This window comes from Daktulosphaira vitifoliae, unplaced genomic scaffold (genome assembly GCF_025091365.1).
Source record: "Daktulosphaira vitifoliae isolate Bord-2020 unplaced genomic scaffold, ASM2509136v1 Scaffold_2, whole genome shotgun sequence".
NCBI lineage: Eukaryota > Metazoa > Arthropoda > Insecta > Hemiptera > Phylloxeridae > Daktulosphaira > Daktulosphaira vitifoliae.
The window spans coordinates 22,952,191-22,972,304 of NW_026099573.1; the positions used below are offsets into that span (position 1 = coordinate 22,952,191).

The 20,114-nt window shown below is 27.1% G+C and overlaps 1 protein-coding gene and 1 long non-coding RNA gene across 2 annotated transcripts in view; both read left to right on the forward strand.

Moving 5' to 3' along the window:
* LOC126899553 (tyrosine-protein phosphatase non-receptor type 4) overlaps positions 1-18,922 on the forward strand; it is a 25,016-nt gene extending 6,094 nt beyond the window's left edge. Inside the window, exons 6-18 of the mRNA XM_050674571.1 lie at positions 1,510-1,630; positions 1,704-1,791; positions 1,865-2,017; positions 2,089-2,348; positions 8,032-8,214; positions 8,272-8,425; positions 8,491-8,658; positions 9,161-9,281; positions 9,500-9,745; positions 9,808-9,921; positions 16,107-16,342; positions 17,007-17,291; positions 18,443-18,922. Coding sequence (XP_050530528.1) covers positions 1,510-1,630; positions 1,704-1,791; positions 1,865-2,017; positions 2,089-2,348; positions 8,032-8,214; positions 8,272-8,425; positions 8,491-8,658; positions 9,161-9,281; positions 9,500-9,745; positions 9,808-9,921; positions 16,107-16,342; positions 17,007-17,291; positions 18,443-18,529 — 2,216 coding nt within the window. The 3' untranslated portion in view covers positions 18,530-18,922. The remainder of the gene's footprint in view (positions 1-1,509; positions 1,631-1,703; positions 1,792-1,864; positions 2,018-2,088; positions 2,349-8,031; positions 8,215-8,271; positions 8,426-8,490; positions 8,659-9,160; positions 9,282-9,499; positions 9,746-9,807; positions 9,922-16,106; positions 16,343-17,006; positions 17,292-18,442) is intronic.
* LOC126899597 (uncharacterized) lies at positions 9,930-14,963 on the forward strand. The gene is made up of 3 exons (XR_007702627.1): positions 9,930-12,698; positions 12,780-13,551; positions 13,597-14,963. It is a non-coding gene; the product is annotated as an uncharacterized LOC126899597 (long non-coding RNA).
* Positions 18,923-20,114: the final 1,192 nt, after the last annotated feature.

Consider the following 20,114-nt stretch of genomic DNA (forward strand, 5'->3'; position numbering starts at 1 on the left):
TTCGCGCAGAGCCATTTAATGGGCCGTTATTTGAGGATAAAGTTGTGAACAAAGTGGATGCTCTACATTGGTGGCAGTCTTTGTCAACTTTAAAAGACTGCATTTCATCAAAAGAACTATTAGTTATAGAACAACTCATGACTGCAAAGGCAACATCTGCGGGTGTTGAAAGAATTTTTTCTACCTTTGGTTTTGTACACAGTAAATTGAGGAATCAATTAGGGGTAGAAAAGGCTGCCAAACTGGCATTTCTGTTCAAATCGTTAAATAAATAAATATTATTGTTACTTTGTGTGATTAACATTTCTGTAAATCTTTATTTCTAATATTTTTCTTATCAAAGTTTTAATCAATTCTGCCATGTACTACTATGCTCTCAGTTATACACTTGGTAAGTACATTTTACCTAATTTAGATATTCTTGATTTGTAAAACAATGCTATATATCAATGTTTTAAACATCAATGTAGCAAAATTTAGAGTGATTTTAGTTAGTTTTTTTTTTTTTAATTATTCTCTGGTGAAGTATGAGTTATATTTTATAAAATTATTCTTTGCTATGTTTTTTATTACAAAATATATTATATGTACTACAAATTATAACATATGGGAATAAAACTGGTTTAAACCGAAAAAACCTGGTTTAAACCGAAAAAACCTGGTTTACACCGAAAAAACCTGGTTTAAACCAAAAAAACCCGGTTTTTTTGGGTTTTTTCCTAAAAAACCTGGTTTTTTTCACACCCTGATTCAAAGAAAAAACAGTGAAAAAAAAAGCAAAAAATTTCATAAGGTGGTGGTGAGAGTGGATCCCGAGCCTGTACGTATTAGAGGATCACGTACTGTCGACTGGACCATAACACGAATTGTTGTTCGGAAGAAAAATGACCCTATTTAAGCTAGTTAAAAATTTTCAAAGTCAATTTTCTCTACTTAGGGGGGCATTGGCAAAAAATTCCAAATACGTCTGATTCTATATTCAATATAGATTAGATCTATATAAATTTTATGAAAATCGGTGACCCCATCACCGTGACCTCCCCTTGTAAGTATCCCCTGTGAATTTTACTTTCATGGTTGCCACAAGTCTGACAAACCATGAAATATCAGGGATTTTGACGATTATATTTATTATGTGTTTTCCCCTCTTTTTCTTTTAGTTTCTAATTATAATTTTTTTATCATGGCTAAATATAAATGTAGTAGATAAGGAGATTATTGGGGTTCAATCTCTACCTTTTTTGAAATTATAAAACTTACAAATAAATAAAAATTAGTTGGTGTTTTTGGTATAGTTCATTAAATTTAAGGGTAAATATTTAAAGAACTAATATATTTATATAAATATATACAGAGTGTTCAGTAAGTCAGGAAACGGGTTTCTATTGTTCTCATTGTTTGTAACAATGAGAACAATAGAAACCCATTTCCTGACTTACTGAACACCCTGTATAATATTATTTAAAAATTAACTCAATATCAATAACATAAAATAAATTATTATTTTAGCTGAGTTGGGTGATTATCATCCTGACGAACACAAACCAGGTTACATATCAGGCATGATTCTCGTACCTGGCCAAACTGAACAAATGGAAAAGAAAATTTCTGAATTACATAAATTGCATAAGTAAATACACACTAAAAAGTAAATAATAATATTTTAATATAATTTTTTTTTAAATATATATTTAAAAAAAAAGAGGTCAATCTCCTGCTGATGCCGAGTTCAATTTCTTAGACCATGGAAAAAAGCTAGAAATGTATGGTGTTGATTTACACAAAGCAAAAGTATAATCAAATGTTGAATTATATGCTTTTTAAACGATTACTTAATAAAAAATTAATGCTTTAAAAAATGTAGGATTCTAGTGATAAGGAATTAGATATTGGTGTTACCTGTAATGGTTTAGTTGTGTTTCAAAATAATATTCGTATAAATACTTTATCATGGGCAAAAATTGTAAAAATATCTTTTAAGAGAAGACATTTTTTTGTTCAACTACGAAGAGAATTGGTGTGTAAAAGTATCATTCTAACCATATAGTCATATTGCAATAAAAATTATCATTTATATATAATTAATAGTGTGAAAATTATGACACTGTTTTGGGATTTAATATGATGACTTATCGATCTTCGAAAAATCTATGGAAAACTTGTGTTGAATATCATTCATTTTTTCGCTTAAATCAACCAATATGTCCTTCAAATAATCGTGGTATCCGTAGATTATTACCTGGTTCCTTACAGTTTGGATCGAGGTTTTCATTCTCTGGAAGAACAGAATTACAAACTATAGAAGATAGTAGAATATCACAATCTCGTCCTCATCGAACATTCTTAAGGTACTTTCTATGCTTACTTTAATTTTTTTCTAGTTTTACAAAGCTCAATAAAAGCTTGTAATTTTATAATATTTGTTAAGTCAGTATATATTCTTAAGTTCAAATTAGTGTACTTATTATAAATATTGTTGATAGTTAATTATGTCAGGATTGTTAATACAGTATAACTTTTCATTAATAAACTAAATTAGTATAGAAATGGTAAATAATACATTTGGGGTATCTAAGAATATGGTTGTCAATAATAATACATTTTGCCATAAAAGAATACATAAAGTGACTTGGAGTGCACCAGATAGACAAACGACAAACCAAATAGATCATCTTCTTATAGAAAAAGGTTTAGATCTAGCAAAACTGATGTATAGAGTTACAGAGGAGCTGACTGTGACTCGTTTTTTAATTATTGAAAGATATCCGCAATCATGCAAAAAATACAAATAAAAGATCAAAGTGCCCAAGTTCAATGTTAACAGCCAAAATACATATTAGAAAGGAAGAATTAGAAAATTAATTAAATGCAAACAAGCAAAGTGATGGACATCATTAGGAGTCTACTAGAGATACAATTATTAAAGCACCAAAAAAAACAGTGGGCGTATCACAAAACTAAATAAAGAAATGGTTTAATGCAAAGTATAGAAGAGCAATAATAAAAAGTAGTGATATCTATCATAACTATCTTGGGTTAAACACACCAGAAGCAAAGAAACTCTTTGAACAAGAATGTAGGGTATGTAAAAGAACCTTACAGAGAAAAAATAAGAAATATGTGAAGAATTACTGAGCAATACAAAACACAGATTATTCGAATGGTAGAGTGAGAAACTTGTTCGCGAAAATTATGAAGTATGAAAAATATTAAACATATGGAAAGAAAAAAGGATTCTGTAGGATTGAAACAAAACTATTATTATTCCACTACATACACATATGTTGAGCCAGACCGGTGGTGAAACTCACTGAGTAATTGCTCAAACCGCTACCCAAGAATTGGTGCAAAGAACAACACAGGAAAATATGGAAGTACTTGGTAGTAGCTAAACAATCTAAAATGTTTATCAAGACCCTTGGTCTACAGCTGGGTGATCTTTATAGCATAACTAAAAATCAAATAAGGACTTTGACTAATCTACTAACAGAACATGGTTACTTATTTAAACTCATTCCACATAATGTGCAAACGTGAAGCCTTATCCATACTATGATCAAACTACTTAATTAAACCTTTTCCTGAAATAGAAGATATTAAAAACCAAAGATTCAGAGAGATACTTAATTTTGCCAGAAAGACAGTACCCTTTGGACTCCACAGAAATAGATAATATAATGGTATGAATAACAGCACAAATGGAGTTAAGGGTACTCTCTTTTGAGAATTGGATATTGAGAAAAATCTATAGTGATTATATAATGATGAGTTTGTTTCCTGGCGGAGAAGGACAAATGCTAAAAACCTGATAAGTAACACAAAGCCTAAAGGTAACCAATTACACAAATGCACAATGATTGCAATGGTTTGAATTTGTTATTAAAAGAGATGAATCAAAGGCTGTGAGGACAATTATAGAGTACCAACCTAACGTGAAAAGAAGAGGGGTAGACCAAGAAAGCGATGAAAGTAGAAGACTGGTAGGAAATTATACATAATAAGCAAAAATAGAAGACTTTTAAGGTTGGCATCAAAGACTCTTGGAAAGTATTATTTAATATAATACTTCATTAACTAAAATTTTAGCATAACTCAAATATAGTTTTGCTGCTCAAGTTTCACATTATTTTCCAAATAATTCTTCAAATAAAAAGTATACAATAAAAGGTCACCTTCCTTAATTTAAAAATTGATTATAAAAGTAGTGAACATTTTATAATAATGTTCAGTCAAAAAAAAAAAAAAAAATTGACAATATTAATATATTTTTTTGGAAATTATAAATGATAAGATTATTGCATTAAATGAAGTGGTTAATTATTAACCATACACACTTAAATACCAAAAATTGATGAAATTTACTAATTTTATATTTAATACTATTTAAAACAAATATGTATACAAGTGACCAACCCAGTTTAATAATTTTTGATCCAGCAAATATTTTGCATTATTTTTTTATTAAATAATTTTTACAATTATTAATTATAATTATTTATATTATTAATTAAAAATTTTGTACTAAGTTAAAATCATATATCAGAACGTGTTTTATCTTCATACTGAATAGACATATATTAGAATAGTACTGTGTCTTATCTTATTGTGTAAATTACATGATATTGTGCTATAAATAAACTGGTATGTACATTTCTACTACTATAACATTAAACTATCTCTTTGGTAAACAATCACCTATGGAGATCTTTCCCCTCTAATAAGGGAAAAAATACTGAATTAAATAATTTAATAATAATTCAGTAATTATTATCCTCTAAATTATGCTAAGGCTACCACCAATTCTACTTATCATTATCCTGCCAGACAAAACGCAATAATATTCAATAGTATAGAAGGCATGCCTCAAATTGAATACATTATTAAAATTCTGTTTCTCTTTCCTCTATTTTTTCAGAATTTAGACTCTCTAATAAAAAATTAACAATATATTTCTCCCAAAAAGATATAGTTGACAAAATTATGAAATCTCATCCAGTCATAACTAATGAAATTTCTATTAAAATTTGATATCTTATCAATCCAGCTAAATAAGTTCTAATATCAAACGTCTGTTCAACCATACTTAATGAATTTATCGTAGAAGCTATTAAAAATCTTGGTATTACCCCGTCTCCCAAATGACAATATTCAAATTAGTTACTAACTTGGCTAAGTACAGCCACATTCTAAGTAGTCGTAAACAAATATACATTAATCTTGAAGATACTGAAATACTCCCAATCTCTTTTACATTATATTTCACTATCCGTATTAACTGCATCAGAGCAAGTGGTGGTATTGCTATATTAATAAAACAAATGTATCCCAATAAGCAAATACTAATCAATTAAAAATTTTAAGTTATAGCAATATCCATTACAATGGAAAAAACATTTACCATTGGTAACATATATATATACCTAACGAAACCAGTTTTTCAGCTTCTGATATGAGACACATTATTAATCAACTCCCCAAATCATTTTTACTAATGAGAGACTTCAACAGTCATGGCACCTCATGGGGCTCCGACTCCACTAACAGCAAAGGTCGAATAATGGAGTAGCTACTAGAAGATAGCAATATTACTCTACTAAATAAGGTCGATTACACAAGATTGAACCCCTCAAATGGTACTTTTTCAGTCATAGATCTTACTCTTTGCAGCATCTCTCTTCAGCAGAGTGAGCAGTGATGAATGCTTTAACCCTGAAATTCTAAATAGCAGCATACACAACAATATATGCTGATGATGTAAATATCTTCTGCTCAGGTTAGAGTTTGTCAAACTTTCAATCATCCCTTCAAGACACCATAAATAAACTAGAAGGATGGTCTAAAATATCTGGGTTCTCCTTCTCTACCACTAAATCTAAATGTATCCTATTTACAAAAAAAAAGAAAATATACCAATTTAACATTTATTTCTGTTATAGAAATAATATGAATATTAATATTAATATTAATATGAATAAAGAATAAATGGGAATTTGGGTGTTATACCCAAATTCCCAACTGTAAAGTAATAAAAATCTTGGGAATTACATTCGACCATAAATGCAGCTAGAAGCAACATGAGAGTAATCTAAAAAAAGAATGTGTAACTAAACTCAACCTAATCAAATCTATTGCACACACTCAATGGGTAGCTCCGTCGGGAACATTACTTACCATTTATAAATTACTAACTCTTTCTAAATTGGAGTATGGATCCTTTGTATTGTCTTCTGCAATACAATCAACTTACTTAACACTATACACAATGCTGACATATGTTATGCTCTAAGAGCATTCAAATTAAGCCTTATATATAATATATCTGGCATTCCCTCCATAAAATTATAAGAACAGGTCACATTAAAATTTGGCGCTAAACTAAAAACTAATGATATACTTACTCATAGTTAATACAGAAGGAATGATCCCTAGGAAATTTAGAATATTCCCAGAATGATGAAATATATTAGATATCAACTATGAACTACACCACTTGCCCTAACTCCTCAAATAATTTACAATACCAAATTTATAGAACTTATGAACAATTACCAAAACTGGAACAAATTATACACTGATGCATCTAAGATTGAAGGAGTAGGATTATCTATATTACTTGAAAACTCCTATAAGACCTATAGTTACCAAAACATTGTTATATATATACAGCTGAAACATATGCTATACTGAAGGCACTTGAGTATATTCAATAAAACAATATCGAAACTCAATTATCTTAACCGATTCTCTCAGCACAATTACCAGCATAGATAATCCATTTAACTTAAACTTTCTGGTCAATTTAATACAAAACACAGTCCACTCAATACACCACAAAGGTATATCTATAAAAATTATATGGGTTTCAGGACACTCATTAATCCAAGGAAATGAAAAGGCAGATATACTAGCAAAAGAAACTACAAAAGCTGATAATATAGCAATAACAACTTTATGCACTATCGAAGACATCAAATCAACTATTAATACAAAATTTCTACTTTTATGGCAACAAGAATGAATAAGCACTGAAACTAAATTACACAAAATAAAACAAAACACCCAAAAATGTCCATATCTCGACATACTATACAAACACCAAGTCATCATTGACAGGCTCAGAATTGGACACACACACCTAACTCATGGGTATTTAATGAACAACTATACTCCACCAATATACAAGATTTGCGGAGTCACTAATTCTGTCAAACATATTTTCACAAATTGTCAAAAGTATGAACATCAAAGAGAGGCACATGGGATACCTCACCACCTTACCCAATCTCTGAAACAAGACCTTAACTCTGTACAAATGATTACAAAATTCCTTAAGGCTACCGAACCATTTAATTTAATATAATATCTGTATAACTTATATGCTAGTGACCAACTTTTATTCACTTTCATTGTTAACCTAATCTAATTGTTTAAATAGCTAGTTTATTGTGATATGCATGTAATCATGGGCAATGGCCTTTATTTCAATTAAAAAAAATCATATATATTTTTTAGTGTTTATCTTTGATAAGAAAAATATATAAATACATTTCTTTAAATCTTTTGATGTTTTTAGCCTTTTTTTAGAAAAAATTTTAGTATATGTTACAATAATTTTAATACATAGAGTGAGCGTGTAACATAGATGAAGTATTCATTATAAATACAACATTATAACTCATACAACAGTATGAGCTGTATCCACCCACAGAAGGAGACAAAAAAAAATTTTGTTTTTTAAAAACCATGTATTTTTTAATGGCCTAAAGTCTGTTTTTAAGATATTGGTAATTTATATAGTATCTTTTTATTTTCTTGTGAGGAATATAATTAGCTCAAGAGTTGTAATAATTAAAAAATGTTTGTCAAATAAAAATTCAAAGATAATTTATATTTTTAAATGTGTTAATTTATAGCTTAAAAAAAATTATGAAGCATAATATTTGTAAGTTATATAACTTAATAACCTAATAAAAATGAAGTATGTATAAGTATATATCTAATTCATACATATTAATATGTATTAAATTTTAGATTTAGTAGCAGATGTACTTCTAAAAATGCCATTCATATAAATAATAATACCGAAAACAAAACATCTTCAAAATCAATTATTAGATCTTCAACTTTAAAAGGGACACATGACAATAAAGTGACATCACTTGATAAAGATCCTAGACCTGCCTGGGGACCACCTTCTTTAGTTATATCAGACGAGTAATTAAAGTTTAAAAAAATTCTGTAATTTTAATAATAATTTGTTTTAATTTATAGTGAAGGAGGGTTCATGTCATCTGTTATTCACCCTAGCAGCAGTAGCAGTATAAATGGTTTAACTGTTAATGGCCGTTCTTTAATGAATTATGTTGATGATGACATGTCAAGTAGCATCTATGATATTCCAGCTTATGATACAGAATCATCATTGGTATGTGAAATTTCCAAAGTATGGTTTGAGTAATATTAATTGCATAAAAATTTATTATTTTTTAGGAAGGTGATAATAATGTTGTTTGTATCCATATGTGTGCTGATAAACAAGGTCGATTTGGATTTAATGTTAGAGGAGGTTCTGATTTAGGAATGCCAATTGTGGTATCACGTGTAGTTCCTAATACATCAGCATATAGAGCTCAACCAAAACTTTGTGAAGGAGATCAAGTGAGTCGATATTATTTAGAAGCAACTGAAAAGAAACATGGTTATTAGTTTAAAAAGTAGTATTTTTTTTTTCTAACTATGACTTAAAAGAGTTAAGCAATCTTTTAGCAATATAGTATTACACATATTACATGCAGATGAACTGATATGAAAATATTTAAAAATCAACTTTCAGGTAGGTAGGTAGGTAGGTAACCTGTTGTATGTTGTTAATTTTTGTGTGATCTTCTATATTGGAGCTAACAGGGATAGCTCATTGTAACTAGTGACATATTTTGAGAAAAAAATGATGCTCTTTCATTATAAATTTAAAATATAGTGTTAATTATAACATTAATATAAAGCTAACTACTGTTGATCCATGTGTCTCTTCACACTTCTAATGTATAGTTTTTATCTAAGCAAGTAAAATATTGCAGGACATATTCATTAAACTACTACTTAAAAAATCTTTAAGTTAGAATTGTTTGTCTAAAGTCATTAAATAAGGCTACTTTTGTAGGTTTTGATGATTAATGGGCAAGAAGTTAGTGATATGGTGCACGATGATGTTGTTAATTTAATTAGAGCTGCTCGAGATCTTGAACATGGTGGAAAATTGATTTTAACTGTGCAACAAAAAAGTATTTATAGTTTTACTACTTAAAAAAATCACTAATAATCAAAGGTTTTTTTATGGGTTTGAGATTTTCTTTAAAATACATCTTTTGGTTATTATGTTATAACTAATTTATTATTTTATTGCTATGATACAGTGTATATATACAAATGTTAAATTTATAGTATTACGAATATAAATGAAGATAGTATTGTTATGTTTATTTTTTTTAATTATTTAAAGGTAATGAAGATTGTTTAAAAAATAAAGAAGAAGAGCCCATATTCCAATATATACCAGATTCACCGGCAAATATCATGTCATCTGATCCATTGCTTCAATCAATTTTATTGCTTGGTGATGGATTGGCTAGTGGATCATTATTGACTCAGTTTGAACAATTATATAGACATAAACCAGGAGCTTCAATGGATTGCGCCAGAGCAACACCAAATATTCATAAAAATAGATATCGTGATATAGCACCATGTTAGTAATAAATAATAAAAAAATTATTTTTAAACAAAACATAATGCTTTTTTTAATCATAGATGATTGTACAAGATATATTCTAAAAGATGGACAAAATGATTACATTAATGCCAATTATATTAATATGGAAATTCCTGGGTCAGGGATAATTAACAGATACATTGCTACTCAAGGTCAGTTATTAATTTTAACTGATAGTGCATAATTAAGTATTGCTTAACAATTTCAGCAAACTACTCTTTTTTTTATTTAAGTCTTGTATATTATTTATACATATTGAATGTATTTTTAAATTAAATGAAAAAAAAAAAATTGACCTCTGGACTTGTCTTCATGGTGAAAATGACTACCGTATGCAAAAATATGCTATTTTTTTGGAAAAATTCTTGATATTATATTTTACATTTTTTAACATTATGTTGCTATAACTTTTTAAAAAATGCATGAATCAACTCTATTCTTTGACAATAAATACTTTATATATACCTCTTTCATACGACATACTTTTTTTTTTAAATCGGACCTTTTCCCTTTATACAGGGGGGGTGCAAACCTTTTAAAATGCGTATAGAAAGTAGAACTTTTTCAACTTAACTTTTGAAAATGTTCCGGAAAGACTGACACTTTTATATATATCTTAAATTAAAGCTTATGTAATATACTTTAATTTGAAAAAAAAAAATTTGACCTCTGGACTTGTCTTCGTGGTGAAAGTTGACATCAAAGTTAATAAAAAATTACGATTTTTGTAAAATAATTTTTTTTTATATTTTTAACTTAATAATGCTCTAACTTTTTCAAAAATGAACATATCAATATAATTTTTTTTTATATAGATGCTTGATGTCTTTACTTATCATTTGGTATATTTTTTTTGTAAATCTGACACTTAACCTGCCCACAGGGGGGGATTTAAAATGACAACTTTTTCACAAAAAATTAACTTTTTCAACATAACTTTTGAAAATGTTCCGGAAGGTCTGACACTTTTATATATATCTTAAATTAAAGTTAATGTAAAATACTTTAATTTGAAAAAAAAAAAATTAACCTCTAGACTTGTCTTCACGGCGAAAATGGCTACCGAATGCTTTTTTCGTGTGAAAATTCTCGATTTTATGATTTATATTATATTTAACTTTATAATGCTATAACTTATTGAAAAGTTTATGGATCCACACAATTTTTTTATGAGAAATAATATTTTTTAATAAACCCTTTTTCATTCGACATATTTTATCTTAATCGAGATATTAATAAGGAACCAGCAGATCAAGTAGCTTTTGGAATAAAACACCAATTTTTTTAAAATTAAACACTATCTAAAGATTTGCATCGAAGCGTTTATTTTTGATAGTGATTTTAATCACTGTCAGATATCATTATACTTGATCCAACTATACCACGTCACAACTGTGCCGCGACCCCCCTGTGCTGGGTTTTTTTATATACCCCTTTCATCTGACACCCTTTTTTTTTGTAAATCGGATTATACCCCTTTAACATGGGGGGTCAAAACTTTAAACATGGGTATTGAAACTAGGTCATTTTCAATTAAATTTTTTAAAGTGTTCCAGAAATACTGACACTTTTATATATATCTTAAATTAAAGCTTATGTTTTTTTTTTTTTTTTCAATCCGAAGATTGGTTTTTAACAAATGTGTTTACAATAAATGGCTTCTCCATTTTTCTCTATTATTCGCCATAATTTTAAGCTCCCTGTAGGAAGTGACCCCTGCATCCTGCATTATTTGGCTAATGTACCTCGTTCTAGGTCTTCCTCTTGATCTTGTACCCTCTATCATTCCTTCAATTATTAAACTATGCAATTCATCTCCATGCCTCAACGTGTGTCCTATCATCTGCCATCTCCTTCTCTTTATAATGTCAATCAGTGTTCGTTTTTCATCTATTGTCCTCAGGATGTCTTCATTTGATCTTTTATCAATCCAGCTTATTCTCTGCATCTTTCTCCAACACCACATCTCCAGAGCTTCTAACATATCTTTTTCTTTCTTATTAATTGTCCAGGTTTCACTTCCGTATAATGCCACACTCCAGACGTATGTTTTTATGAGCCGTTTCTTCGTTACTATGTTCATATTTTTTGATGTTAGTATTTTTCTCTTTTTAAGGAATGTATTCTTTGCTTGACCTATCCTGCTCCTGATTTCCTTGGTTGATTTCCCGTCGTCTGTTATAATGCTGCCTAAGTATTTGAAATAGTCTACTAGGATAATTTCTTTGTTTTCTAATGTTATATTTATATATGGTATGTCTTTCTTGTAGCATACTAGGGCTTTGATCTTGGCTGCGTTTATTTTCAGACTATATTCTTTGAACGTAGTATTTATTGCATTTAACGCTACTTGTATGTCTTCCTCAGATGTTGTAAGAACGACTATATCATCAGCGAAGCGAAGCTTCCCCTCCTATTTTCACTACAATTCCTTTTTGTTTTAACCAAAGCTTTATGACGTTTATTGCTTTTTCAATAAATACATTAAACAATGCAGGTGAAAGTGGGCACCCTTGTCTCACACCTTTTTGGATTCTGGCAGTCACTGTTGTTGTATTAATGTTAATAATGGATTCTTGTTCTTCATAAATCTTATAAAGAATACGTCTGTCTTTAAAATCTATCTCTGTTTCTTCCAAAATTTTAAAGAGACTTGTCCAATTTATGCTATCGAATGCTTTTTCTAGGTCTACAAAGGCCATATAAGTGATTTTTTGTCTCTCAATTTGCTTTTCAAGTATTACTCTCAGACCTAAAATAGCCTCCCTGGTTCCTTTGTTCTTCCGGAAACCATATTGATCGTTTGCTAATCTGGCTTCTATCCTCTTCCTTATTCTTTTGCTTACAATTATTGCCAGTAATTTAGCCGCATGCGATATCAAGCTTAAGGTCCTAAAATTTTCGCACTGGTTTGCTCTAGGTTTTTTTGGTAGGATAACTAATCTGCTACATCCAAAATCTCTCGGAATTTTCCCAGTCTCGTATATTTGACTTAACAGTTCGTACAGAGCNAATAAAGCTTATGTAATATACGTTAATTTGAAAAAAAAAAATTGACCTCTGGATTTGTCTTCATGGTAAAAATAACTACCGTATTCAAAAATATGCTATTTTTGTGTTAAAATTCAGGGTTTTGTATTTTATTTTATTTTAAAATACCTTACAAGAGGAGTATAGATTTTCATAAATATTATATAAATAAAAACCCAGCACAGGGGGATCGCGGCACAGTGGTGACGTGGCATAGTTGGATCAAGTATTATGATATCTGACAGTGATTAAAATCACTATAAAAAAAAACGCTTCGATGCAAATCTTTAGATAGTGTTTAATTTTAAAAAATTCGTGGAATATACCAAAAACAACTTGATCTGCTAGTTCGTTATTAATATCCTGATTCAGATAAAGTATGTCGAATGAAAAAGGGATTATTAAAAAATTTTATTTCTCATAAAAAAATTGTGTTGATCCATACACTTTTCAATATGTCATAGCATTATAAATTTAAAAATGTAAAAAATAAAATCGACAATTTTCACAAATTAATAGCATTCGGTAGCCATTTTCACCGTGAAGATAAAATAAAGTCCGACATTTTTTGCATAATAAAGTAAATTACATTAGCTTTAATTTAAGATATATATAAAAGTGTCAGACTTTCCGTAACACTTTCAAAAATTAAGTTGAAAAAGTAAATTTTTTGTGAAAAAGTTGTCATTTTAAAACCCCCCCTGTGGGCAGGTAAAGGGTCAGATATAAAAAAAATATATACCAAATGATAGGTAAAGACATCATGCATCTATAAAAAAAAAANTACCAAATGATAGGTAAAGACATCATGCATCTATATAAAAAAAAATTATATTGATCCATACATCTTTCAAAAAGTTATAGCATTCTAAAGTTAAAAATATAAAAAAGAATTTTTTTACAAAAATCGTATTTTTTTTAAAAACTTTGATGTCTGTTTTCACCATGAAGATAAAATAAAGTCCGAATTTTTTTTTTGCATAATAAAGTAAATTACATTAGCTTTAATTTAAGATATATATAAAAGTGTCAGACTTACCAGAACACTTACAAAATTAAGTTGAAAAAGTAAATTTTTTGTGAAAAAGTTGTCATTTTAAATCGCCCCTTGTGGGCAAGTTAAGGGTTAAATGTATGAAAAAAATATACCAAATGATAGGTAAAGACATCATGCATCTATAAAAAAAAAATTATATTGATATGTTTTTTCATTGATATGTATTGATATGTATTCATTGATATGTATTTTTGAAAAAGTTATGGCAGTTTTAAGTAAAAAAAAATTCAAAAATTAGCGATTTTTAAATTTGTAATTTTTTTGGAGGTTTCCCCCATTTATGGGGAACGAGGGAAATTTTTTTCAATTTTTGAGGGTAATGTAATACCTTCTCAGCTTCGCATCGAAGCTAAAAATTAATATAGCATAGAAAGTTAAACTTATTTAAATTTGTTTGCATCTTTTAAGTGGAGAAAAATAACTTTGAAATTTAAACTAGCTTAAATAGCCAATTTTTTCAAGCAAGGGGAACGATGTATGGTTGTCGAGTTGGTAGAAGTCATGTTTTACACGTTTGGGATACGAGGTTTCAACCCTCGTATGGCAATGAATTTTTTGCATTTTTTCTTAATTCTTTTTAAGTTAATATAAATTTTTAACTCCTTTGATTTTTATCTCATTTAGATTCAATAACTTTAATAAAGATAAAGGATCCCATCACTGTAGTCGCCACTCGCGAGAAGAAGTTTTTTATTAATACTAAAATTATTTTACTATATTTTAAGTTTTAGCTTCGATGTAAAGTTGAGAAGATATTTTTTTGTGACTATCATTTATTTTCTCTGCTCTAACTTGACCTACTTTTTTCATCGATACGTCAAATGACTACAAAAGTATTTAGTTGAAGATATTACCCTCAAAAATTGAAAAAAAAATTCTAATTTATCAATTAAACAGTTACTTATCCCATATTCTCCATACAGACAATTAAAATCATTCATTTCTAATGTTTTCAAAATATTTATTAACGAATGAAGTTTGAAATGATAGGTTTCAACTACAAAATGAAATCATTTTACTTTGTAATTTAATAATTTTATTAACTCTATTTGTGTGTGCTACTACTAGACTATAATATTACAAATTTTTTTGTAACATGTTGCTATATAAATCATTTCTAAAAAAAAATGATTGTTAATTTCTCCTGAATTAACAATGGATTTTTATAATTATAATTAAATTTTATAATATGCTCTATTGAGTATATCTATTTAAAATTTTTTTTTTTTTTGATTGGTTCATTTAGTTAAAGTAAATCATTAAAATTAATTAACTTCTGAATATTTTAATTGCAGAATCTTTTCAAACACCAAAAGTTACTAGGAAATTATTACTATTACTTCTATTTAAGTTATCTATTACCATAAAAATGCAAAAAAATATTGAGCTTTTCTGATAAATTTACAATAAATAGTAATTATAAAACTTTCTGACTGCATATTGATCTTAACGATACAATTTTTTTAATTGTCATAAAATTAACTATATAAAATACTGATCCATACATTTTTCAAAAAGTTATAGCATAATGAAGTTAAAAATGTAAAATACAAAATCGAAAATGTTCACACAAAAATAGCATTCGGTAGCCATTTTCACCGTGAAGATAAAATAAAGTCCGAAATTTTTTTTTTGCATAATAAAGAACATTACATTAGCTTTAATTTAAGATATATATAAAAGTGTCAGACTTTCCGTAACACTTTCAAAATTTAAGTTGAAAAAGTAAATTTTTTGTGAAAAAGTTGTCATTTTAAATCCCCCCTTGTGGGCAGGTTAAGGGTTAAATGTATGAAAAAAATATTCCAAATGAAAGGTAAAGACATCATGCATCTATATAAAAAAGAATTATATTGATATGTTCATTTTTGAAAAATTTATGATACTTTTAAGTAAAAAAATTGAAAAAATTTCGAAAATTTTTAAATTCGTAATTTTTTTGGAGGTTTCCTCCATTTACGGGGAACGAGGGAATTTTTTCCAATTTTTGAGGGTAATGTCTTCGACTAGATACAATTTGTGATCTTTTAACGTATCATTGAAAGAAATCAGTTCGGTGAGAGCTGAGAAAAAGTGGTAACAGACAAAAAAAATAAACACATCTTAGTAAAACCAATACCTTCTCAGCTTCGCATCGAAGCTAATAGTATAAGAAATAAACGAATGACACAATAAATGAAGTAAATTTGTGTAAAATTATGTTCTTATAACACAAGATTTTTTATAAATAATTATATCAAATATTTTTAGGACCTCTTCCGACTACTATTGGTGATTTTTGGCAAATGGTATTAGAATCACGGAGCAATTTGATTGTTATGGTTACAGCTCTTGTTGAAAAAGGTCGACAAAAGTGTGCTAAATATTGGCCACCTGTTACTGAAACATTAGAAGTAAAATTGAACTTGATAGTTAAAACAGTTTCTGAAGAAACAGATACATCAAATATTTTAGTATATCGTCAATTAGAACTAACTGATTTAACAGTAAAAATTTTTATGTATAATATTTTTAGTATATAAGCAAATAATTCATATTAGTATCAAAATGCATTCTATCTTAAACGTTGGAGCAATTTAGAGTAAAAATGGTACTGTTTATCATTGAGGTACAAATGTACTATGAAATACATTCATTGATTATTGTTCAATAGTTATACTTCTTGAACAATGTCAACAATTGTTGTCTTTGACACATACTTATGTCATAATTTCCTTAGCCTCTATCCAAACTATTTGATGTTGGCTCTACTTTATTGGTTAGATAAGATTTTTACACCAGCTGTTGATTGATGTGATGTAATCTTATTATAATTGAGCTAATTAGTAATTTAAAGTGTGTCGTTGTTAAACTTCCCGTATAGTTACCCATCTAGGAACTAACAACAAGCAGTGCAACTGAATGAACTACTGCATCATAACACGTTCCATGCACTTGACAATCTCCAGATGCTTTTCAATTTTCTTGTACCATTCGGAAATTTATTTTTGAAACATTGTATCATGTTCAAAGTCTTAAAACTTTTTCGGTATAACTACTGTTATAAATGTTTACACAAAACTTAATTATTTAATGTTGCTCCAACAATTTTTTTTTAATTTACATTTATGTTTGAAACCCATTTATATTTTTATTAAAATATTTGTGTAGATTAATGAAACGAGACCTGTTACACAAATACAATATGGTTTGTGGCCTGATCATGGTGTACCAGATGATTCAGACCGTTTATTAAATTTAGTTGAAGCAGTCCGTAAAGAGCGTGCTGGAGTTGTGGAACCAATAGTAGTTCATTGTTCAGCTGGTATCGGACGTACAGGAGTGATTATCTTATTAGAAACTGCATTGTGCTTACTAGAAGCTGGCCAGCCAGTTTATCCTTTAGAAATTGTTCGTCAAATGCGTGATCAAAGAGCTATGATGGTCCAGACCTCTGTAAGCTTACTAATTAATTTTATAGTTCAACACAAAAAAAATTTAAAAGTTTAAAGGCTTTAAATGATATAAAAGGAGGAAAGTAATAATTAAAGGTCTTTAATATCAGCGTAAAGAGTAGGTCAAAAACATTTTATTCAGAAATTTTTTTGTAATATGCAAAAATTGTAATATCTAATAGGATTTTTAATTTTTATGGGGGCTAAGCCTTATTTTCTACTTTATTAAATTAAAATTAAACTAAGCTTCTTGCTCCTATACTAGTCAAAAAATGACAAACAATATACATAGTAATGCATTAAATATAAGACATTTATTTTCTTAGACACTATTGAAAGTTTTTAATTTTCGTAAAAAAAAAAATATTATTTGATTAAAAAACTAATAAAATATGTAGTTAAACTAATTTTTTTTTATTCTTCAAGAATAAAAAACCATAATTTTTTTAATGGGAACCCCATTAAAGTTTGATGATCAGTTAACATTTTAATTTGAAGGTATGATAGAAAAAAAAAATTTCAAAAAATTTTTTTCTTAAAATTATTTTAAACTGATCAAACGTTTGCTTTTTAAAATTATTTGGATTTAAAATACAAATTTAACATTATTTTAGTTTTTAATGGTAATAAACGCAACAATAATCTGTTTCAATTTAACTATACATTTTTTTTATGATTCAACAATGTACGATAGTAAACTTTTATTGACTAAAGAGCATGCGTCTATTAATAGACCTGAATCAATAAAGATAAGATTTCTGTGTGATGAGAGCTAATATCCAGTACTTATATAATGATAATGCCAAAAATAAAAAAACTTTTTTGAAATTGAAAATTTTGCATTTTTTTAAGATCTATAACAAGTGTATATCAAAAATCGAAAATTTATAGTTAATACGTAGATAATTTTATCTCAGTTTTCCAGAAACGTTTTCTCTTTAGATATATTCTGTTGATGCACAAAAAAAATGACTTGGATTAAAGTGACTTAAAATTCTATTAATTTTGAAAATACATATTTTTTTATTTTAAGATCGACAATTTTTTGTTCAATGTACTAATAGTCAATATTATTTTTATAATTTTTTATATATTTCTTTTAACATTTATTTTATTATTTTCAAATTCATTTATAAACTTTTATTATTTTAGAATCAATACAAGTTTGTGTGTAACTGTATTCATTATGCGTTTACCCAAGGAGTTGTAAAACCATTACCAGAATACAGTCAGCAATAGTGATTTTTCAATTTTTTGTATAAGACATTTTCATTTCAAAATAAATTATATTAAAAAAATACAAAAGAGTCTTAGTGAAATTATGTTATAATCTTAATTGATGTTTGTTAGTATTTTATGTTATTAGTTTACAATTGACTTTAACAAATGTTAAAAATATTTTTACTTTAATTAACATTCTTTTATAACATTCAAAATATTAATTCTCATTATTATTTAAACATTTTTTTAGTATTATTATAGAGTTCTGTTTGGTATTACCATAATTTTGATAGTAAGTTTTTTTAATAACAGTTTACTGTATTCATATTTATTATTGTCCATCTTGCATAAAATTATTCATTTATCTGCGATATTCTCCAAATAATATGTTTTAAAGTTAAGTATTACCTTTTTTTTTTTTAATTAAAAATAGCCAATTGACATTGAATAAAATTTGATTTTCTAATAATATATTTTATGGAATGCATTTGTATATTATCTTTATATAAATTTTACTATGAAAAATCAAGTTAAAAATTTGGTTAAGTATTGTAGTTATTAATTTTCAAATTTTTTATATTGAAATTGTTATATTTATTTTAATAGTAAAATTAAGGTTTTTAATGAACAATAAATATATTTACTTAATTTGTTGAGTTAACAAAATTATATTGAAAAATATTTTTGTAAAATTTTATTGTATATCTATGTACAAGTATATAAGTGAATAACAATGTATTTAATTCGAATTACTCTTAAATTATTATTATAGAATATTAAATAATTGAAAACTTAAAAAACATTTAACAATTATTTTTTAATATATTTTAATTATATTTTTACATTTCATTGTTTCTATGTGTGAGTTCATACCAAATAGTGACAAAAAATGATTTTATTAAATGAATAGTTAGATTTAATTATATCTAACTGCTTAAGACTGATNAAAAAATGATTTTATTAAATGAATAGTTAGATTTAATTATATCTAACTGCTTAAGACTGATAAAAATGTTTGTCATACTTCCTAACAATTTAAATTATTCTAATATTTATTGTGTTCTTTTAACTTTTTCTTTTTATAACTTATTATTAAATTCACTTGTACTATATTTTATTGTATACTTAATAAAACTATTAACACGAATTTAGTAATTGATTAATAATTGATATTGACTCATCATTAACTAGTTTTTAACTTTAAAGAAATGCATATAGACATTTACAAGTTACTCCCAAAATTATAAAGTATTTGAATATTGTTCAATATTAAATAAATAAAAAAACTGATAAAACTCAATTTGACTAGTGAAAGTACATCACTGTAGGTTTTAATGTATAATTTTACCCTTATCATGAAACATTCATTGTTATTTAGCCACAATGAAACATTTGACTTTTTATTGCTAATTAATTAAATAAAAAAAAAAATTTAAAGTTAATGATAATTTTTGTATCAATCAATTAAAAAAAAAATGTTACGATATCTTGAAAATTATCTTGTAATATAACTGTTTGAAAACAATAAGATATTGTGCCTTTTTCCAACAATAACTTATTTTAAAAGTTGAAAGAGAATGGTTAAATATTAAACAAATTTAAG